This window comes from Nomascus leucogenys, chromosome 14 (genome assembly GCF_006542625.1).
Source record: "Nomascus leucogenys isolate Asia chromosome 14, Asia_NLE_v1, whole genome shotgun sequence".
Classification (NCBI taxonomy): Eukaryota; Metazoa; Chordata; class Mammalia; order Primates; family Hylobatidae; genus Nomascus; species Nomascus leucogenys.
Genome location: NC_044394.1, coordinates 25,255,510 through 25,279,379, shown reverse-complemented (window position 1 = coordinate 25,279,379; position 23,870 = coordinate 25,255,510). Strand labels below are relative to the sequence as shown.

The 23,870-nt window shown below is 40.0% G+C and overlaps 1 protein-coding gene across 5 annotated transcripts in view; it reads right to left on the bottom strand.

The window, feature by feature from the left end:
• PAPOLG (poly(A) polymerase gamma) overlaps positions 1–23,870 on the bottom strand; it is a 41,112-nt gene that overhangs the window by 5,125 nt on the left and 12,117 nt on the right. For 4 of the 5 annotated variants that reach the window (XM_030827585.1, XM_030827586.1, XM_030827584.1 and 1 more), the window contains 14 exons: positions 22,718–22,799; positions 22,377–22,486; positions 20,758–20,811; positions 19,612–19,723; positions 16,126–16,215; positions 11,515–11,653; positions 10,513–10,585; positions 9,269–9,389; positions 8,501–8,585; positions 8,062–8,115; positions 6,161–6,280; positions 5,618–5,727; positions 1,733–1,854; positions 1,325–1,485 (listed from right to left, as the gene is read on the bottom strand). In XM_030827585.1, the coding sequence (XP_030683445.1) occupies positions 1,325–1,485; positions 1,733–1,854; positions 5,618–5,727; positions 6,161–6,280; positions 8,062–8,115; positions 8,501–8,585; positions 9,269–9,389; positions 10,513–10,585; positions 11,515–11,653; positions 16,126–16,215; positions 19,612–19,723; positions 20,758–20,811; positions 22,377–22,486; positions 22,718–22,799 (1,433 nt within the window). Of the gene's footprint in view, positions 1–1,324; positions 1,486–1,732; positions 1,855–5,617; positions 5,728–6,160; positions 6,281–8,061; positions 8,116–8,500; positions 8,586–9,268; positions 9,390–10,512; positions 10,586–11,514; positions 11,654–16,125; positions 16,216–19,611; positions 19,724–20,757; positions 20,812–22,376; positions 22,487–22,717; positions 22,800–23,870 lie in introns of those variants that run through there. The other variant, XR_004033314.1, reaches the window with a different exon arrangement.

Genomic DNA, 23,870 nt, shown 5'->3' with positions numbered 1-23,870 from the left:
CTGAAATTATAGATGTGACCCACCACACCTGGCCCCATTAGTTATTTAAAACACTCTTGTTGTAACATTTACCACTGCCGCTGCCTTTTTTTTTTTTTTTTTAGACATGGTATTGTTCTGTCGCCTAGGCTAGAGTGCAGTGCCATGAACACACAGCTCACCGCAGCCTCAACCTTCCGGGCTCAAGATGTTCTCCCACCTTGGCCTCCCGGGTAGCTGGGACTACAGGTGTGCACTACCATGCTGAGCTAATTTTTTTTTTTTTTTTTTTTGAGACAGAATCTCGCTCTTTTGCCCAGGCTGGAGTGCAGTGGTGCTATCTTGGCTCACTGCAAGCTCCGCCTCCCGGGTTCACGCCATTTTCCTGCCTCAGCCTCCCGAGTAGCTGGGACTACAGGCGCCCACCACCGTGCCCGGCTAATTTTTTGTATTTTTTTAGTAGAGACGGGGTTTCACCATGTTAGCCAGGATGGTCTCGATCTCCTGACCTCGTGATCCGTCCGCTTCGGCCTCCCAAAGTGCTGGGATTACAGGCGTGAGCCACCGCGCCCGGCCTAATTTTTGTTTTTTGTTTTTTTGAGACAGAGCCTCGCTCTTGTTGCCTAGGCTGGAGTGCAATGGCACGATCTCGGCTCACTGCAACCTCCACCTCCTGGGTTCAAGCGATTCTCCTGCCTCAGCCTCCCAAGTAGCTGGGATTACAGGCACATGCCATCACACCCTGCTAATTTTGTATTTTTAGTAGAGATGTGGTTTTGCCATGTTGGCCAGGCTGGTCTCGAACTCCTGACCTCAGGTGATCTGCCCGCCTTGGCCTCCCAAAGTGTTGGGATTACAGGTGTGAGCAACTGTGCCCGGCCAATTAATTTTTATATTTTTTTGTATAGACAGGGTTTTGTCATGTTGCCCAGGCTGGTCTTGGAACTCCTGGGCTCCAGCAGTTCGCCTGCCTTGACCTCTCAAAGTGCTAGGATTACAGGCCTGAGCCACCATGCCTGGCCACAACTGCTGACTCAGGCCTGTACTTTAACATTTCATTGAACTAAAAGGGGGAAAAATGGAGAGGAGCCAGTAAGAAAAGAAAAATTTAAGCAAAAAATGTGTACATTTCTGTGTACCTATCCAGTCCCATATGCTCATAAGCCTATACCGTTTCCCACAGGATTACCAAGAGTTATTTCTAAACAAGAAATTGACCATCAGCTGGTAAAATGAAATCTTTTAACAATTTTAAAAGGCAGTAGCAGAGGTATAGAAAAGTTCACATTATCTTCAAATAAACTGAACAGAAAACCAAAAGGACACATTTGAAATAAAGACAGACCTTTCTGTTTCTCCTGCAGAAGGGCTATCAGACTTGGACACTGGAGAATTAAAAGGTGTTCCATTATCAGTGTCTCTGGAGCTATCCAGACAACTGCTATCCAGAGACGATCTTTTGGATTGAAGTCCGCCCGAGCTTCGATTGACATCAGAAAGACTTTGCTGAAAGAAGGGAACGATTTTAAGATTTCAAAATGCAAATGAGACTATAAAGACTGGTTTCAATTCTGAAGGTCATTTAAGCAAATTATCTCTTGTGATTAATGAAAATGAGATTTTAGTCCTAGATTGAACTGCCTACACCTTCCTTATTTTTCTCAATAGGTTTGGGAGCTGTAAGAATGCAAATTTGGTCCCAGATCATTTGTCTGAGTAAAACCATACTGAAGGGTTAAGATTACAAACTCACCTTTTTCTTCTTTTGAAGAATTTCTGCAGGAAGGTAGTGGTGAAGTTGTTTTTTCTTTACATGAGTTGCTTCAATTTTCATTCCCTCCTTTAGCATATTTATATTGTTTGCCTGTCTGTACACTGTAACAATGTTAATATGTTAAATGGGAAACTTCTTTCTGAACCAAGGGTTCTGCCTAATTTTTCTGAAATGCATATACCTTTACTATCTCCCCACTATCACCACCAGCCACCCACCCACCCACAACCCTCTCACAAAACAAATATTTTTAATACATTTCTATCACATCACAATCCTATTCATGAATCCACTAGTTTTTCTTTTTTTGAGATGGAGTTTTGCTCTTGCTGCCCAGGCTGGAGTGCAATGGTGCAATCTCGGCTCACCACAACCTCCACCTTCTGGGTTCAAGCCATTCTCCTGCCTCAGCCTCCTGAGTAGCTGGGATTACAGGCATGCACCACCACGTCCAGCTAACTTTTTTGATTTTTCGTAGAGACTGGGTTTCTCCGTGTTGGTCAGGCTGGTCTAGAACTGCCAACTTCAGGTGATCCGCCCACCTCGGCCTCCCAAAGTGCTGGGATTATAGGCGTGAGCCACCGTGCCCAGCCATGAATCCAATAGTTTTTCCATGTCCACCTTCTAAGACTTTCTCATAATCAAACCTTGTTAATAGAATAAATATATTTAAAAAATAGTATTTTCCAGATCTTATTTTCTGATATTTTCCCAAAAGGCAATCTCTCCTCATAATTACTTGCCCAGGTCTAAGCTAATTCTTTTTTTTTTTTCGACACAGAGTCTCACTCTGTCATCCAGGCTTGAGTGCAGTGGCACAATCTTAACTCATTGCAACCTTTGCCTCCGGGGTTCAAGCTATTCTCCTGCCTCAGCCTCCCCAGTAGCTGGGACTAGAGGCGCATGGCACCACACCCAGCTACTTTTTGGATTTTTTGTAGAGACAGGGTTTCACTATGTTGGCCAGGCTGGTCTCGAACTCCTGACCTCAAGTGATCCACCCACCTTGGCCTCCCAAAGTGCTGGGATTACAGGTGTGAGCCACTGCACCTGGCCTTCTAAGCCAATTCTTAGGCCAAATATCCAAGATGCAATTCAAGCTGTCCTCCTCCTCCATGAGAATTTACTACTGCAGCTACCACACCAATCATAGAATGACAGACTTCAGGAACCATCTTACAAATACATCCTTATTGTACAGTTGAGAAAAGGAGGCTGAACAGCTCTGAATGCTTTGCCAGGATCAGAATCCACACAGCCCTAGATTCCCATTCTAGTGCTTTTCACACCTTATAAGAAAACGGGTTTTATTAACTCACACACAAATTTCTTAATATGTTTTAACTGTAAATATACCCAACGAAAAAACAGGTTTTATTAACTACCACATACATTTCTTAATGTTTTAATTGTAAATATACTCAATGAGATTATAAGCCCACTGAAGACAGGGATGGGAGGCTTGTTTTACACAGCAAGTACTGCGAGATGTGGTAAATTATCTAATCTCTTCGGGCCTCAAGTTTCTTCATCTGAAAAATAATATCTTATAAATTTATAATAAACTATGTCCCAATCCTCTCCTTTTTAAAAAATTTAAGCCCTAATCAGAATGGAAAAATTTATGGTGAATGTTTTTATTCCAGATTGCTTGTAAAAGAGTTACCAGGAGTGCTTGTTTAAGTTGCAGATTCTCTGGCTCCCTCTCCAGAGTGTGATTTAGTGTTCTAAGGTGAAACATAAGAATCTGCATTTTCTTTTCTTCTTTTGAGATGGAGTTTCACTCTTGTTGCCCAGGCTGGAGTGCAACAGTGAGATCTCAGCTCACTGCAACCTCCGTCTCCCAGGTTCAAATGATTCTCCTGCCTTAGCCTCTGGAATAGCTGGGATTACAGGCGCCCGCCACCACACCTGGCTAATTTTTGTATATTTAGTAGAGATGGGTGGGGTTTCACCATGTTGGCCAGGCTGGTCTCGAACTCCAGACCTCAGGTAATTTGCCCGCCTTGGCCTCCCAAAGTGCTGGGATTACAGGCGTGAGCCACCACGCCTGGCCAGGAATCTGCGTTTTCGTGATAAATATGAGGGCTCTTTCAAAAGAATTCAGAAAACCCAGATGAGCCAAACCAATACTTTTAATAGTATGAATGTATAACTACTCCAGATTCTTAAGATAAATAACCCCAAATTTATAACAGATACATTAAGATATTCCAGAGTTGTGACTAGAGGGCTAGATGTGAAAGACATACTTTTCACTGATCCTGAAATATATTCAGCAATTCTGTACTTACTGATATTTATTTCATATCAAAAACATAAAAGTCTGGCCAGGTGCGGTGGTTGACACCTGTAATCCCAGCACTTTAAGAGGCCAAGGTGGGCAAATTGCTTGAGCCCAGGAGTTCGAGATCAGCCTGGGCAACATGGCGAAATCCTGTCTCTATTTAAAACAAACAAACAAAAAACCCATAAAAATCAAGTCTTTTATTTTTTTGAGGCAGGGTCTCACTTTGTCACCCAGGCTGGAGAGCAATGGCGCAATCTCGGCTCACTGCAGCCTTGACCTTCTGGGTTCAAGCAATTCTCCCACCTCAGCCTCCCAGATAGCTGGGACCACAAGGCACGATACCTGGCAAACTTTTTTTTGCTTTTTTTATAGAGATGGGGTTTCACCATGTTGCCCAGGCTGGTCTCAAACTCCCGGGCTCAAGAGATTCACCCATCCCAGTCTCCCAAAGTATTACGATTACAGGCACTTGTGAGCCACCGTGCCTGGCAAAAATCAAGTCATCTTTAAGACTGTGATCACAAACTCTGGTTGTACATACAAAGAGCTTTCCTTTCTTTGTTTTAAAACAGATAACATTCAGCCAGGCGAGGTGGCTCACGCCTGTCATCCCAGCACTTTTGGGGAGGCCGAGGCAGGATCACTTGAGGTCAAGTGTTCGAGACCAGCCTGGCCAGCATGGTGAAACTCCATCTCTACTAAAAATACAAAAATTAGCCAGGCCTGGTGGCATGCACCTGTAATTCCAGCTACTCAGGAGGCTGAGGCATGAGAATCACCTGAACCCCAGAGACGGAGGTTGCAGTGAGCTGAGATCGCACCACTGCAGTCCGGCCTGGGTGACAGAGTGAGACTCTGTCTCTTAAAACAAAATAAAACAGATAACATTCACATGCTACAAAACTCAAAGCGTTGAAGAGTATTCAGTGATGTCTCCTTATCCTGTACCCTGACCTAGAAGCAACCAGTCTTGGCATTTTTTTTAAACTAAGTATCCTTCCAGAGATATTCTATGCATTTGTAAGCAAATATGTATTTATTTTTTCTTTTATTTTTATATAAATAGCACAGTGTACACAGTGTTCTGAATTTTACCCCCCACTTAATGTATCTTGGAAATTGCCTCATAATGCTTTTTTTTTTATTTTTTTTTTTGAGACAGTCTCACTCTGTGGGCCAGGCTGGAGTGCAGTGGGGCAATCTCTGCTCACTGCAACCTCCTCCTCCCAGGTTCAAGCTATTTTCCTGCCTCAGCCTCCCAAGCAGCTGGCATCTGCCACCACACCCTACTAACTTTGTATTTTTAGTAGAGACGGGGTTTCACCATATTAGCCAGGCTGGTCTTGAATTCCTGACCTCAGGTAATCTACCCGCCTCTGCCTCCCAAAGTGCTGGGATTACAGGCGTGAGCCACCGCACCCGGCTCCTTTCCTGTTTTAACAGCAATATGGATATGCCATGTTCACTTAACCAACTGTGGAACTTTAATAAGTACAGCCAGCCAGATCGTAGGCAGATGACACTGAGTAATAGCCAGGTTTGAGAATCATAGCTCTATGATGATGGAGTCTTACCTGTATCAGTAAATGACTGTATATCATATGTCAAGTCTATGTTGACACTTTCTGCATTTTCTACTCTCCGAAAAATTATCCCAAGGAACCACATTGATACGTAATTGTTGCTATAAAGCAAAATTTAAGAATTTCCATTAATTATTATTTTTTACAACTTTACAGATGCTATTTCATAATTAAAACTTGGTCTCTATCTCACAAATACAGATTTCAGTGGTCTGGCCAGATTCTTAAAAGTGACATCCAGAACTGGTAAGTTATTCCCTGTTGTTCTAAGACGGATTAAGTGGCTAAGAAAATGACTTACTAAATATATTCTTAAAGATGCTCCAAATATTGTGATGGTGTTTTGCTGGGGTTTGTGGGCTACCAAAGTAGTTATGTACTTATTTTTAATGCCTAGACACTCAAACTCAAATACATAATGTGTCATACTCCCATCAATGCCTGTTAAACAAAAATCTCACAATTACTCTGAAATGATGCATATGCCAAATAACATTATTTAAGAAATAAAGTATTAAAAAACAATTAACTTACTCTTTATGATGTTCCTTATTCCCTGGGAATGACTGGGGATTCACATGGGCAAGAGTAATAAATTCATTCCGTTCCAAGTTTCCAACAAGTACACGGATTTTAGATTCTACTAATCCAACCCTAAAATAAACAACAAATACAATTTATCTTATGTCCACTTTAAATTTGAAAGCTACACTCAAGTAAACCAAACAGCATATTAACTATGAAGCTTTACATGTTCATTAAAAAATTTCGGGCTGGGCGTCGTGGCTCACATCTGTACTCCCAGCACTTTGGGAGGCAAGAGTGGGCGGATTGCCTGAGGTCAGGAGTTCAAGACCAGTTTGGCCAACATGGCAAAACCCTGTCTCTACTAAAAATACAAAAAATTAGCTGGGCGTGGTGGTGGGTGCCTGTAATCCCAGCTACTTGGGAGGCTGAGGCAGGAGAATCACTTGAAACTGGGAGGTGGAGGTTGCAGTGAGCTGAGATCGTGCCATTGCACTCCAGCCTGGGCAACAGAGCAAGACTCCGTCTCAAAAAAAAAAAAAAATTTCAGGCCAGGTGCGGTGGCTCATGCCTGTAATCCCAGCACTTTGGAAGGCTGAAGAGGGCAGATCACCTGAGGTCAGGAGGTCGAGATCAGCCTGGCCAACATGGTAAAACCCTGTCTTTACTAAAAATACAAAAGAAAATTAGCCAAGTATGGCGTACACCTATATTCCCAGCTACTCGGGAGGCTGAGGCAGGAGAATTGCTTGAAGCTGGGAGGTGGAGGCTGCAGTGAGCTAAGATGACCCCACTGCACTCCAGCTTGGGTGACAGAGTGAGGTTCCATCTCTAAATAAATAAATAAATAAATAAAATAAAAATTTCAGCCCAATATATTAGGAACCCCATTTTAAATGCCATTGTAAACAAAATTTATATCAAATTTAAATATGAAAGCTACACTCAAGTAAAACAAACAGCATATTAGCTGTTCATTTAAAAATTTCAGCCCAATATATTAGGAACCCCATTTAAAATGCTATTATAGTAAATGACAAGTTAGTAGATTTCTGTGTGTTCTTTTTTTTAATATAAGAACTAATCTATGTAATGAATTCCTGAATCTAAAATACCCTTAGTTAAGACTATAAAACAGTCATGGCTTCGGGCATGAACAAAAACTGCTGGTTAATCTAGTCCTGAATCTTTTTCTACCTTCAAATCTTATGTCTCAAACCTAAGGCTAGGCTAGGCCAGGTGCGGTGGCTCATGCTTGTTAATCCCAGCACTCTGGGAAGCTGAGGCGGGAGGATCACGTGAAGCCAGGAGTTCGAGATCACCTGGGGCAACATAGTGAGATTCCATCCCTATAAGATAAAAATAAAAAAAAAATCAGCCAGGCATGGTAGCAAGGGCCTGCAGGCCCCAGCTACTTGGGGAGCCGAGGCAGGAGGCATCGCTTGATCCCAGGAGTTTGAGGCTGCAGTATGATCACCCCACTGTACTCCAGCCTGGGTGACAGTGAGACTCTGTCTCTAAAAAAATAAATAAATCCTAAGGCTAAGATAAGTTTAAACAATGAAACTAATATTGGCACATAATATATGAAACAATCATGCTAGACTTTGCATTTAAAAAAATTCATGGGCTGGGCGCAGTGGCTAACACCTGTAATCCCAGCACTTTGGGAGGTTGAGGGGGGTGGATCACCTGAGGTCAGGAGCTTGAGACCAGCCTGACCAACATGGCGAAACTGAGATCGCAACACTGCACTCCAGCCTAGACAACAGAAACTGTCTCAAAAAAAAAAAAAGAGATATAATCATTTTGAAAATCAAGCAAGAAAGTACTTTATAAATGGTAAAGCACCATATAAATAAGTTACTATCACCACACAGTAGGTAGAAAACTTGAAATAGAAGTCTTACCACTCTAGATGGTTTTCTTCTGTTGATGCGCTGGCAGTCAATACTATATAATGTCTGAAGAATTTTCAGCAACAATCAGAAAAAACAGCCAGAAAAATTGTTATGGCCTGCTTTTTAATCATCCCCTTTTTTCCCTCCCTCTCACTGAACAAATGAGCTAATAAAGGCACACAGTTTATGAAAATTAAATCTGCTCTGATTTTCACAAAATTAATTCTAGGTCCTACAAGTAAAAAACAATTCACTTTAAAAAATCACTAATACTGGATTAGATACTACCAGAATAAAGAAACACTCTTATCTCTTAGGATTTTTGTTAATCTATTCTCTCTTGCTTAAGAAATAAAAGAGCTGTCACCTGTCATATATTAACTATGTTTAACATTCTTCTTTAAAAAAAAAAAAATCACATACATACAAAATACAAAATTTCACATACCTATACTTTTGAAAGAAATTCGGTGGCTCAAGTAGTTTGGACCAATCTGATTTTCCTTGAAGAATTTCACCTGTGACTGCAAGACCTAAATTAAAAAAAAAAAAAAAAAAAAAAAGAATGATTTTGAAAAGAGACCAGCTCTTAAATCACTCTACTACTACAAAATCTCAAACTCCACCAGACCAAATTTTTTTTTTTTCTTTTTTTGAGACAGAGTCTCACTCTGTCACCCAGGCTGGAGTGTGGTGGCTCTATCTCGGCTCACTGCAACCTCTACCTCCTGGGTTCAAGTGATTCTCCTGCCCCAGCCTCCTGAGTAGCTGGGATTACAGGTGCCCACCACCACTTCTGGCTAATTTTTGTAATTTTAGTAGAGACAGGGTTTCACCAGGTTGGCTAGGCTGGTCTTGAACTCCTGACCTCAGGTCATCTGCTCGCCTCGGCCTCCCAAAGTGCTAGGATTATAGGCGTGAGCCACCGCACCCGGCCCACCAAACTCTGAGTAACAAAATATAAATATATATTATGTCGTTTCTTAGAACACAAAAAATTAGTTTCAACCAGACTGGGCTGACTCCATTTTTGGCCTTAATATTATCATATACTTTTGAAAACGCATTACTAAAAAACAAAATAACCATACTTGAAAGAATTTTTAGAAAGAATTAGGTATAACTCTAACTACCAATCCATAGCTGCAACAGAGAATAAAACTGTCAACCAAAAACTTGTGGGAATATGTAAAGGGCAACGGGGCCACATGTTTACCTTGTTTAAATTCTTCTACCATTACTGTTCGAGTTGATGTGGACACATTATACGTAGAATTCTGTTGTGGGTAGGCAGGGGTGATTATGGGCATGAGATGATACCTATCTGATGGATTTACCTGTGAAATTAGAAGCAGAATAACTGATCTATTCTCCTATTTCAGTTGTCCTCACTTCATTTCCCCAAAAGTCTGAAGAATATGAAATATAAATTTAATACTACATTTCCTCAAGTTTAAGAAGTACATTTTCCCTCCCCAACTACATTTATTTCTGAAGTTGGATATGTCTGATAGTCAAAGTCAAAGGAAATACTGCAGAAGTATATTTTTCCTCAGAAAAGCTGTTAAATTGATGTGCATCTTATAAACAATGATCTCTTATAATCAAGGAAATACAGTATTATAACTACAAAAAGCATTATCTGGTTTAATGGTTCTCAATCCTTTTTCACCACCATCTCAATGGATGACTTCCCCTTGGTTACCTAGAGGAATGAGCACTCACTCTAAAAGCAAATTAAAATGCAAGATATGGGAAAATTATGCTATCCTGGAACAATGAATCTGCTTTAAATTGTATTGCAAAGTAAATCTTTTATTATGCTTTAGTACTTTATTATTAGTAACCAATTACTTTTTTTTTTTGAGACGAAGTCTCAACTCGTCACCCAGGCTGGAGTGCAGTGGCACAATCTCGGCTCACTGCAGCCTGTGCCTCTGGGGTTCAGGCGATTCTCGTGCCTCAGCCTCCAGAGTAGCTGGAACTACAGGTGTGCACCACCATGCCCGGCTAATTTTTTATACTTTCAGTAGAGAGGGGGTTTTACCACGTTGGCCAGGCTGGTCTCGAACTCCTAACCTCAGGTGATCCACCCGCCTCGGCCTCCCAAAGTGCTGGGATTACAGGCGTGAACCATCATGCCCAGCCAAGTACCCAATTACTTTTGAGACAGTTTTTCCACAATGGATTATGACACTGTCCTTGAGACACCCACTCATCTTACATGGGCGATTTTTAATGACAACATTTGGATCAGCATTAGTGATCCTAATCATCTGCACAAAAAACAAAAAAACAAAACACAAAACAAAACAAAAACCGCAGCAGGAGGAGGAAGAGGACCAGAGTTATACAGAAGGAGGAACAGAGACAAGAGGAACTATCTTTAACTAGACTGTAATTTAGTGAAATGTCCTTTTCCTTAAAAGGTTTAAAGAAACTCCATAATAAATCACATACCCGAGGATCCCAGACAGGCAAATTCAAATTGCTTTCTTCTGGTTGCTTCAGCAGCACAGGATTTGGCCATTCCCTGACATGAATAAGGCAAATTAACTTACACATGATCTCACTTCAGGTACTACATGAAACCTTATTAGATTGTTCTAACCTTCTACAGAGTGAATGTTCTGGGTATTTGGTATTAAAGGAAAAAAAGGCCGAGCATGGTGGCTCATGCCTGTAATCCCAGCACTCTGGGAAGCTGAGGCAGGCAGATCACCTGAGCTCAGGAGTTCGAGACCATCCTGGGCAACATGGAGAAACCCTGTTCTCTACTAAAAACACAAAAATTAGCCATGCCTACTGGCGCATGCTTATAGTCCCAGGTACTCAGGAGGCTGAGGTGAGAGGATCACTTGAGCCCAGGAGGTGGAGGCTGCAGTGAGCTGAGATGCATGCACTCTAGCCTGGGCAACAGAGTGAGACCCTGTCTCAAGTAAAAAAAAAAAAAAAAAATAGGCTAGGTAAGAAAGTACACAAAGGAAAGGCTGCTCATTTTAATGCAGTGTTCTCTGAAAGGGCAAATATTACTTTTCATTAACTGTAACTAATTTACACCAGAATCTTTCACTTCCTTCTCATTTGCTTTCATGGATTTAATTCTGATAATTTAGTAACACCAACAGCCAACATTTACTGAAAATACTAATACATCAATGTGATTATCATCTCCATTTTACAAATGAGGAAAGCTTAAACGACCTCTACATAACTAGTAATTTGCAAAGCCACACTTATTTTAACTGCTCTCCCAAGCTAAAGGCCCACATTTACAAATCCCTGGAAGAAGGTGCCAATTAGATGTCCCACCATTGCCTCAAAGTTGATGTTTTATACTTTTAACTTTACAAAGGAATGTAGAACAACAGAAAAAGTCTATGTATAGCTCTTAAATTTCCAAACAAACTTACGCATAGGTAGAGGTTAGTAAACAGTCAAAGTACACATATAAATACTTACCACTTGGAAAAAACTAAAAAGAACTTATGAACTAAAGTAGATGCTGCTGCATTTGGATACAACTGGCAAGTTCTTGCAACTAGCATTGCCCAGGAGACACCACCAAGGAATCCTAGCATGTTGGAATAAATACCACGTCCTAGAAAATCAATATATTTGTTAATTATTATTAGGACCTACTATCTGTGACATTCTTTTTTTTCCTGCTCTTTACAACGTGAATGAATATCCGTGACATTCAACAAGGTAACTTTATTCATAAGATGGTTGGTTGGAAATTTTCCCCTATAAACAAAACATTCAAACTGATAAGCAGACCTCCACATTAGGCCTACAGTCTAATTAGTTAACCATAAATTGCTAATCTTATCCTTCTTACTTTCCCTTCTAATAGAGACACCTCAGTTCTTTGCCTCAGTCCAACTGCTCAACTGGGCTCCACTGATACTACATTGAAATTCCCCATTTTTCAGTATTTAGGATTGAGAGAAAAATGAAAGGAAGGAGACATTTGGAGAGACAATGGGGAAGAATGAATACTTAATTAATAATCATATTCATGGGTATTTTTAAATCAAGTATAAAGCTGGAGACTTACTTCAGTATTTCACAGAATTTGGATACCTCTCCATAAAGTAGAATACACCACTGATATCACTCATTTCTATTTTTTTTTCTTTTTTTAAGAGATGGGTTCTCACTGTCACCCAGACTGGAGTGAACTGGCACAATCATAATTCACTGTAGCCTCAAACTCCTGGGCTCAACTGATCCTCCACCTCAGCCTCTTGCGTAGCTATGATTACAGGGTTGCACCACCATGATTGTCATGACCGTTTCTTACATAGCTATCTATATTATGTGCCGCCAAGAGAGCAAAAGAAAAAACCTACAAAATACCAATTTCAGACATGGTAAATATGAAAAATATGCATCTAACTGACAAAACATGGCATTTATCTTTAAGGAAGGGCACATTGTTCATGTCATCCCTTCAGTGCAAATTTTACTTTATCTTAAGTATACAAGACACTTGAGCCCAAGGACAAATTCTACTTGCTTAGTATCTTTTTAGACCTGCACTGTCCAATATGGTTGCCACAAGCCATGTGTTGCTATTTTTTAACTTGGAACAGCTTTATTGAGATGTAATTCACATACCATAAGATTCGTCCATTTAAAGTACACAATTCAATGGTTTTTTAGTATACCGAGAGTTGTGCAATCATCAACATGATCAATTCTAGAATGTTTTCAGCACCCCAAAAAGAAACCTTTAACTGTCACACTCAGCCAGGCACTGTGGCTCACACCTGTAATCCCACCACTTTTGGAGGCCAAGGCAGGAGGATTGGTTGAGCTCAGGAGTTTGAGACCAGCCTAGGTAACATAGCAACACCTCGTCTCTGCTAAAAAAAAAAAAAAAAAAAAAAAAAAAAAATATTAGCCGGGCATAGTGGCATATGCCTGTAGTTCTAGCTACTTGGCAGGCTACAGTGGAAGGATCGCTTGGGCCCAGAAGGTTGAGGCTGCAGTGAGCTATAACTGCGCCACTGCATTCCGGTCTGGGAGACAGAGCAAGCCCATCTAAAAAAATAAAGCGAAATAAAATAAATATAAAGGCATACCTCGTTTTATTGTTTTGCTTTATTACACTTCACAGATACTGAGTTTTTTACAAATTGAAGGTTTGCGGCAACCCTGAGTTGAGAAAATCTATCAGCACCATTTTTCCAACAGCATAAGCTCTCACTTCATGTCTCTGTGTCACATTTTAGTAATTCTCACAATATTTCAAACTTTTTGATTATTATTATATCTGTTACGGGATTTGTGATTAGTGATCTTTGATGTTACTATTGTAATTGTTTTGGGGCACCACAAACTGAGCCCATATAAGACGGTGAACTTGGTAAATGTGTATGTTCTGAATGCTCCATCAACTGGTCATTACCCATCTCTCTCCCGCTCCTTGAGACACAACAATACTTAAATTAGGCCATTTAAGAACCCTTAATGCCCTCTAAGTGTTCAAGTAAGAGTCACATGTCTCTCACTTTAAATCAAAAGCTAGAAAAGATTAAGTTCAGTGAAAAAGGCATGTTGAAAGCTATGATAGTCCGAAAACTATGCCCCTTGTGCCAATCAGTTAACCAAGTTGTGAGTGCCAAGGAAAAGCTATTGACAGAAATTACAAGTGCTACTCTCCAGTGAATACAGGAATGACAAAAAAAGTAAAACTGCCTTATTGCTGATAGAAAAAAAATTGTTTTTTGAGACGGAGTCTCACTCTGTCACCCAGGCTGGAGTGCAGTGGTGCGATCTCAGCTCACCACAACCTCTGCCTCCCGGGTTCAAGTGATTCTCCTGCCTCAGCTTCCCGAGTAGCTGGGATTACAGGCACGTGCCACCACACTCAGCTAATTTTTGTATTTTTAGTAGAGATGGGGTTTCACTATGTTGGTCAGGCTGATCTCGAACTCCTGACCTCATGATCCGCTCGCCTCGGCCTCCCAAAGTACTGGGATTACAGGTGTGAGCCATCGCGCCTGGCTGCTGATAGAAAATTTTAATGGTCTGGATGGAAGATCAAACAAGACACAATGTTTCCTTAGGCCAAAGTCTAATCCAGAGCAAAGCCCTAACTTCTCTTCAATCGTATGAAGGTTGAGAGAAGTGAGGAAGGTGCAGAAGAAAAGTCTGAAGCTAGTAAAGATTGGTTCATAAGGTTTAAGTTAAGAAGCCATCTCCACAACTAAATAAGTCCTGACTTATTTAGCAATAAGTGCTGATGCAGAAGTTGCAGGAAGTTATCCACAAGATCTAGCTAAAATCATTGATGAAGGTGGCTACACTAAACAACAAATTATCAATGTAGATGAAACAGCCTTATACTGGAAGAAGACACCATCTAGGACTTTCACAGCTAGAGAGGAGAAGCTTGGTTTCAAAGCTTCAAAGGGTAGGTGATTCTCTTGTTAGAGGCTAATGCAGCTGGTAACTTTAAACTGAAGCTGGCCAGGCATGGTGGCTCATGCTTGTAATCCCAGCACTTTGGGAGGCCAAGGCAGGCAGATCACCTGAGGTCAGGACTTCAAGATCAGCCTGGCCAACATGGTAAAACCCTATCTCTACTAAAAATACAAAAATTAGCCAGGTGTGGTGGCACATGCCTGTAATTCCAGCTACTTGGGAGGCTGAGGCAGGAATCACTTGAACCCAGGAGGTGGTGGTTGCCGTGAGCTGAGATCGCGCCATTGCACTCCAGCCTGGGTGAGAGAGTGAGACTCCATCTCATAAAAAAAAAAAAAAAAAAAAAATGAAGCCAATGCTCATTTAACATTCCCAAAATCCCAGGGCCCTTAAGAATGATGCTCACTCTACAATCCGTGCCGTACAAACAGAACAACAAAGCCTAGATGACAGCACAGCTGTTTACAGCATGGTTTACTGAGTATTTTAAAGCCCATGGTGAGATCTACTGCTCAGAAAAAAAAAAAAAGATTCCTTTATAAGTAGGACTGCTCTTTGACAATGCACCTAGTCACCCACGAGCTCCAGTGGACATATACTTGGAGATTAAAGTTATTTTCATGTCTGCTAATACAGCATCTATTCTGTAGCCCATGGATCAAGGAGTTATCTTCTTGTTTTACCATTTAAGAAACACATTTTGGAGCCAGGCTTGATGGCTCACACCTGTAATCCCAGCACTTTGGGAGGCCAAGGTGAGCGGATCACAAGGTCAGGAGTTGGAGACCAGCCTGACAAACATGGTGAAAGCCCATCTCTACTAAAAATACAAAAAATTACCTGGGTATGGTGGTGCGTGCCTGTAATCCCAGCTACTTGGTAGGCTGAGGCAGGAGAATCACTTGAACCCAGGAGGCAGAGGTTGCTGTGAGCCGAGATCGCACCACTGCACTCCAGCCTGGGCGACAGAGCAAGACTCCGTCTCAAAAAAAAAATAGACTACAGTATACGGTAAATGTAACTTTTATATGCACTGGGAAACAAAAAAAAAAAACTAATTTGCTTTACTGCAGTTGTCTGGAACCAAACCTGCAATATCTCAGAGGTGTGCTTAAATAATAATACAGAATGTGCTGTGCCAGGTCAGTGGTAAGCAAAGGGATTTTTATGAACCTAAATATATAAACTATATATATAAACTAGTAACAGTTCCAGGCTTTATTAGAAAAGTGTTATAAGGTAAAAACAAGTGAAAGTCATCACTGCAGGCTCTTCATTTAATGAACACCTACTACAGTGTAAACCAGACTCTTTGCTGGTGGGAATACAAAGATACATAAGATGGTGTTACCCACAGGGAGGGTATCAGTCTTCAAGTTCTGAATTATTCTGACTGCCTGACTGAACCTAAGATGAAAAGTCAGGGGCTTTTAAGTTTTTACCCAAGGGAGGAAGAGGTATACTACTTATCAAAACACCATAACCACTGTACCTGAAAAGCAAATAGCTATTCCAGAGTTTATTGGCCCTTAACCTCCAACAATATCATTAGGTTCAGAGTTTCTATATATGCTTCTTTCACTGGCAAGAGAGAATTAGAATTTTATAATGCAAACATAAAAGACTAGGGATACTTACGTTTTGCCCATAATTTGACAGCTCTTAGGGTGAGTCTAAAAGTTTCTTTATTTGGCACTAAATGCAAAATTTCATCAGTAACTCTACAACCTGAAAAAGACAAAGTATTCATTTTTCACTATGCAGCAAATTCTCAGTTAATTCAAATGCCCTCCTAACTTCCAGACTCTCGAATGCTAAAAATATGAAAGATAATAAAACACTGGGGTTTATTTTATGTATATGAAATTTACCACTTATGAGAAATCAGTTTGCTTTAGGATAATTAAAAAAGACATGGGTAATGCAATCCAAAATGAGATGTGTCTGAGTATTTTTTAGTTTTCTTCCTTATTTGACTATTAATCAAATACCTCCCAATTGCAACACTGTAATTATTTCAATGTAAACCTTTTCCACAAATACTGTAATTTACTGTTACAATCTGGAAATACACCAAAGTACAATAGTGATTCGGTCAAACAAAAGACACTATAAAACATTGGTTCTCAATCCCAGCCCTTTGGGAGGCTGAGGTGGGTGGATCACCTGAGGTCAGGATCTCGAGACCAGTCTGGCCAAAATGGTGAAACCCTGTCTCTACTAAACATACAAAAATTAGCCAGGTGTGGTGGTGGGCATCTATAATCCCAGCTACTCAAGGGGCTGAGGCAAGAGAATCACTTGAACCCGGGAGGCGGAGGTTGTAGTGAGCTGAGATCACGCCACTGCACTCCAGCCTGGGCAACAGAGTGAGACTCTGTATCAAAAAAAAAAAAAAAAGACATTAGTTCTCAAAGTATGGTCTGGGTACCCCTGGGAATCTGTGAGGTCAAACTTTTTTATAATAATACTAAGGCTTTCTTTGCTTTTTTCACTGTGTTAACATTTGCACCGATGGTGCAAAAGAAACGGTGGATAAAACTGCAGGTACCTTGGCAGTCAATCAAGATGGGGCAACAGCGTGAATCCGGGATGCGGAGTCTGCAGTGAGCCAAGATCGCGCCACTGCACTCCAGCCTGGGTGACAGAGCGAGACTCCTGTCTCAAAAAAAAAAAAAAAAAAAAAAAAAAAAAAAACAGATGGGGCAACAAACTGTACTAGCAGAAGAAAATATCTTCACCACCACACACTTGCAGTTAAAAATAAAGGTGGGGAAAGGACATGTGAGACTGTGTGAGTTGTAAGCTGAACTACCTGCTTTTTTCAAGGAACACCAGTTTTACCTGAAAAAATAACTAGCAGATAAACTATAGTTATTCAGTTAGGTATTTCCTTAAAAATGGACAAAAGGAACCCCTCAGTTCAAGTAAAACAAATGACAAAATTTGTTGCCAATAATAAAATTTAACCTTTCAAGTTAAATCTGAATTTTAGACAACTTTTATCTGTTACTATGAGCTTGACACCTTTCCATACTTTGTTGAGACTGGTCACTAATGAATGCTGTTTTTTTTTTCTTTCACATTTTATAGTGAAATGTGTATTAACATTTGGAAGATCCAAATAACTTTGTGAACCAATATTTTCCAAATGACCAAGGCATGATAGTACAAAATCATGCATGAATAAAGGGACCACTCAAAGAACAAGACAGATCAGTGGACTGTCATGTAACAGAATACAAAAAGTCTGATATGGTTTTAGATTCCATACTCTAACCTTTAAGAAACTATCATTTTTATTCAGCAACAAAACAGAACAAATACAGATGAACCTCACAAACATGCCAAATGAAAGAACCCTTACGCAAAAGACCACATAGGATACTTTTTATATGAAACGTCTTTAAGAGGCAAATCTACAAAGAAATAAAGCAGATTAGTGGTTGCCTGGGACTAGGGATTGGAAGGGAAATGACTGCGAATGGGTATAAAGGATCTTTTGAGGGTGATAAAATATCCTAACATTGGATTGTAGTGTACTAAAGACCAGTGAAGTCCGGGCATGGTGGCTCACGCCTGTAGTCCCAGCACTTTGGGAGGCTGAGGTTGGCATTACCTGATATCAAGTTTGAGGCCAGCCTGACCAACATGGAGAAACCCCGTCTCTACTAAAAATACAAAAAAATCAGCCAGGCGTGGTGGCACATGCCTGTAATTTCAGCTACTCAGGAAGCTGAGGCAGGAGAATCACTTGAACCCAGGAGGCAGAGGTTGCAGTGAGCTGAGATCGCGCCATCGCACTCCAGCCTGGGTAACAGTGTGAGACTCCGTCTCAAAAAAAAGAAAAGAAAAAGACCAGTGAGGTGTATAATGGTATGTAATTATATCTCAATAAAACTGTTAAAAAGAAAAAAAATGTTACAGGCCAAGTTTAAGAAGAATATCCATAATTATCTGAAATGGCTATTAAAACACTCCTCCCTTTTCCAACTAAAAGGACAGATTTTTTCTTTCTTTTTTGAGAAGCAGACTCGCTCTGTCACCCTGGCTGGATTGCAGTGGCATGATCTCAGCTCACCACAACCTCCGCCTTCTGGGTTCAAACGATTTTCCTGCCTCAGCCTCCCGAGTAGCTGGGATTACAGGCAAGCACCACCATGCTTGGCTAGTTTTTTATTTTTAATAGAGATGGGGTTTTACCACGTTGTCCATGCTGGGCTCAAACTCCTGACCTCAGGTGATCTGCCTGCCTCGGCCTGCCAAAGTGCTGGGATTAGAGGCATAAGCCACTGTACCCGGCCTCTTTTTTTTTGAGACAGGGTCTCACTCTGTCACCTAGGCTAGAGTGCAGTGGCGTAATCATGGCTCACTGCAGCCTCCACCTCCTGGGCTCAGGTGATCCTCTCACCTCAGCCTCCTGAGTAGCTGGAACTACAGGCGAGTGCCACTACATCCAACTAAATATTTATTTTTGGTAGAGATGGGGTTTCACCACGTTATCCTAGCTGGTCTGGAGCTCCTGGGCTCAAGTAATCCATTCACCTTGGCCTCCCAAAGTGCTGGGATTATAGGCGTGAGCCACCACGCCCAGCCAGATTTTATTCTTATATGTTAACCAAAACAAAATATTACAATCAATTGTAGACATAAATGAGAATCTAGCTGTCTTCTATCAGGCCTAAGAATAAAGAGACTTGCAAAATGTTAAAGAAAAAAGAAGCCATTCTTCACACACAAAAGTTTATATTAATTTAAAATGGGTTATTTATAAATGAATAAGTATTTTTAAAATTTCTCAGTTTTTATTTCTAACATGGTAAATACTGACAGATATAACCCACATAAACAAAAGCTTTTTGGGGTCCTCCATAAATCTTAAGAGTGTAAAGAAGTCTTGAGATTAGTAAGTTTGAGAACCACTACTATAAATATACACAGCCTTTCAAATAAATTTGTGGCTTTTAGGATTCTTAAATGTGGTCACATTATCTGTATAAAGAAAATTACATTTTAAACTGAGTCCAATCTCCAAAATTGAATTAATAGTCAATTCAGCAAAAATATCGATATTTCTCTAATTGTTTTGAAGCAGGTATCTGAGATTTCTTTTTAGAAGCTTACCATTTAAGCTGCGAATACACCTTATATCAAGGCTTCTCAGGCGAGAGTCGTCTCTTAGATCTAAATTATCTGATATGGTTTGTATTGCCAGTCTTGCAAAGACTAGATCAATCTTTGGAAAGATGTGAAAAAAGAGAAAAAAATTACATTTTCTCCTTTTAATCCATCCTCTCCCATCCCACCATAAAAATGTGAAAAGCTCTGATTACTAGTTTGGGAAGTTCTACCAAAGCTTCAATAGGCCTATGTAGGCAGTCTCACATGGGAAAATCACTATAAAGTTGTATTAAGGTAATTAAACTTTCAAATTAATGAAAGCATTTACATGTTAACATATATGCCAAGCAGAAAAAAAAATCAAAGGCTTATGAGCAAATTTCTAGATAAAGATAGAAGATCCAACACACATTTACATTCACTCCCTCTTGAAACCTCACTAAAATACCAGGAAATTTTAATTTTATTTTTGTGTTTAGTATTATTTTGATGTTAAAGGCAAAATTCACTAGGACAAAGAACAGAAAATGACAACAACAAAAGCTATGAAAGCTGGAAAGCAGATGGATAAGTGGTAACAGACCCAGTAGACCTAAGAAAGCAGATAAAAATGTTCTATCTAGGATATATGGTCAGGAGGCTGTAAATAAATGCAGACATAAATAAAAAGGAACATTTAAAGAATAGAGTAGTATTCTTAGAAATTAAAAATATGGGCCGGGCGCGGTGGCTCACGCCTGTAATCCCAGCACTTTGGGAGGCCAAGGTGGATGGATCACGAGGTCAGGAGATTGAGACCACCCTGGCTAACATGGTGAAACCCCGTCTCTACTAAAAATACAAAAAATTAGCCAGGTGTGGTGGTGTGTGCCTGGAATCCTAGCCACTCAGGAGGCTCAGGTGGAAGGATCACTTGAATCCAGGTGCTCAAAGGTGCAGTGAGCTATGATTGTGTCATAGAGTTAGACCTTGGCCATAGAGTTAGACCCTGGCCATAGAGTTAGACCCCATCTATTTAAAAAAAAAAAAAAAAAAAAAGAGATTATTTGATTTTTTAAAAATATGCACTTATGTTAAGCCTGATTTCAGAAAACAAACTTACAAGTTAAACAGTTCAATTGTAAAGTCAGAAAAATATTAAACACTTACTTCAATACCATCAAATTCAAATTTTATAACAGGTACAAAGGCATCTTCTACAGCCTACAAAAAATGAAAACAATTATTAACACACAGGTGTAATCCCTTCTTTATCCTTCCTAACTACCAATAATGTGAATATCTTTACTCCCAATTTGTATTTTAACCACATACGTGTAATCCCTTCTTTATCCTTCCTAACTACCAATAATGTGATATATCTTTACTCCCGATTTGTATTTTAACACAATAGACAAAGTGAAAATGTTTTTGGTCTTACGTTCCAGGTAAGTATTTCTACTTTGTGACCTGCATTATGTAAGATACACAAAATGCCTGTAGCAGTATCTAATTTATTATCCCTCTAAAAATATTCCTCAGAACTGGAAAGCAAAACTGCTATCGTCTGCAGCCATAAAAAAGAGTGACTTCATGTCCTTTGCAGGGACATGGATGAAACTGGAAGCCATCATTCTCAGCAAACATAGGAACAGAAAACCAAACACCACATGTTCTCACTCATGAGAGTTGAACAATGAGAACACATGGACATAGGGAGAGGAACATCACACAATGGGGCCTGTCGGGGGGGTGGCGGACAAGGGAGGCAGGACATTACGACAAATACCTAATGCATGCAGGGCTTAAAACCTAGATGGCGGGTTGATAGGTGCAGCAAACCACCATGGCACACGTATACCCACGTAACAAACCTGCACATTCTGCACATGGTATTCCAGAACTTAAAGTAAAATAAAAAACAAAAAGCAAAAAAACAAAAACCTGCTATCTTCTGGGTACTTATAATTTCGAGTCTAAACTGAAAACTGATTATTTAGGAAGGCTACTAGAGTTAGAAATTTTAAAATAATGAAAGCTCATGATTAATCTATCAAAAATTTAATTAATACAGTTGAGATTAGTAGAAATAATGGTTTTCTGAGTCTTTCTTAACTCCCCAACCTAACAAATTCTTAACTTCCTTGTCTAAAAACATTCCCAGATTCCCCAAATATCACAGATTCTTCGACCTTCACCTTATTCTAGCACTTCAGAATGCATTAACACTGTTTTGTTTATTTAGTTCACATAAACCCCTCCTCAATAAACAATGTCTTGTTTACTACTGTATCTTTAAGACTAATGCCGGCATCTAACAAATTACTGGTGCTGAAATTTTATTTGCTGAATGAATGGCTAGATATACACATATAAAGAGTTACTAACTGAACCTTACACCTAATAGCACTCATCATTTGATATGTATCAATCATTATTGGCTATTACAGTAAATGGTTTACGTAAATATCTCATCAATACACAAAAACCTCATAAAAAAGTTATTACCACATCTCCGTTTTACAGATCAGGAAACAGGCTCAGAGGATTAGGTTACTTGACCAAGATCTAGGAGCTATTATGTAATAGATTCTAGATGCCAACCGAAGTCTGTATAACTCTAAGGCCCATGTTCTTAATCATCATTTAATCATCACTTATTAAAGTTACTCTTATTAAATACCTCCTAATAGTAACTTAGAAGGTATTTCAGTAGTCTTAAGCTCTAGCTTTTATAGATATTTGTTACTAATCTAAATTCAAAATATTAAATGCCAGAGGATACTTACTCTTAAGTTTCTAATGCCATCTTGATGTTTCAATTTTTCAAAAAAAGACTGAAAAAAATCAGATCTTTCCACGTGTCTTGGAGCTACACAAAGTGCATCAATGTCAGCTCCTGTAAATTAAAGTAATTTTTAATTAAGAATATATTATGTGTTATATTCTTTGTTAAGTACACACAAACATATGTACAGAAGAAAGTATGGAAGCTGAGTACAAGAAAATGTTAACAATGATTAGCTCTAAGTAGTGAAATAATGGGAACTTTGTTCTCCTATATTTTCTAATTATGAACAAGAGTTTGTTATTGAATGTTCTTAGCACTAGAACACAGAAAAGCAGTTACCTTTGGTGTGTACTCCAAGCCTATAGGATCCAAACGTGAAAATTTTACCACCAACAGTAGCCACAACAGAAGGTGGGAGGTTCTAAAATAAAATTAAGCAGAAGACATTCAATTATTCAAATTATTTAGCATAAAAGTTACCTCAATGTTGGCTGGGCATGGTGGCTCACACTTGTAATCCCAGCACTTTGGGAGGCCGAGGCCGGTGGATCACCTGATGTCAGGAGTTCGAGACCAGCCTGGCCAACATGGCAAAACTCCTTCTCTACTAGGAATACAAAAGTTAGCTGGGCGTGGTGGTGGGTGCCTGTAATCCCAGCTACTTGGTAGGCTGAGGCAGGAGAATCACTTGAACCTGGGAGGTGGAGGTTGCAGCGAGCCAAGATTGTGCCATTGCACTCCAGCCTGGGGAATAAGAGCGAAACTCCATCTCAAAAAAAAAAAAAAAAAATCACTATAATGTCTACTGGCCTTTATTGAGCAAATGATGCATGATTAGATTTGTCAACCTTGTCAAGATTAGATTAGTGAAAGTACTTCACGGATCCTCTGGCTGTGATCTGAATAAGGGTATTCCCAGAGGAAAGACAAAACAAATTCACCCCCACTACACATGCATACATCTCTATCTGAAGAAAAGCTTTTCTTTTTAATCACTTGACCATACTTGTCCCCTCCAATTGCCTGTCCTTTGCTTCATCACTCTTTTGGTAGTCACCAAGGAACTCTCAGTTACCAAACTAATGTGCTTTCAGCTCTCTAAAACACTCTTGGCCAATCCCATATCCCCTTTAGTTTTTGTGACAGGTATGTTTAATTTCTTGATTCTAGCTCTACAACCTTTCTGTAAGAACGGAGTCATTCCTGACATGATCTCCTTATGAGAGCTATTCTAACAAGCTTAATTAACATTTCTTGGATTATAACGTAATTAAAATGCTACTTTTTGGTTGGGCGTGGTCATGCCTGTAATCCCAGCACTTTGGGAGACTGAGGCAAGAGGTCCACTTGTGTCCAGTTCAAGACCAGCCTGGGCAACACAATGAGACACCATCTCTACAAAAAATAAAAAATTAGCTAGGCATGGTGGCGTGTGCCTCCAGTCTCAGCTACTCAGGAGGCTGCGATGGTAGGATTGCTTGAGCCCAGGAGG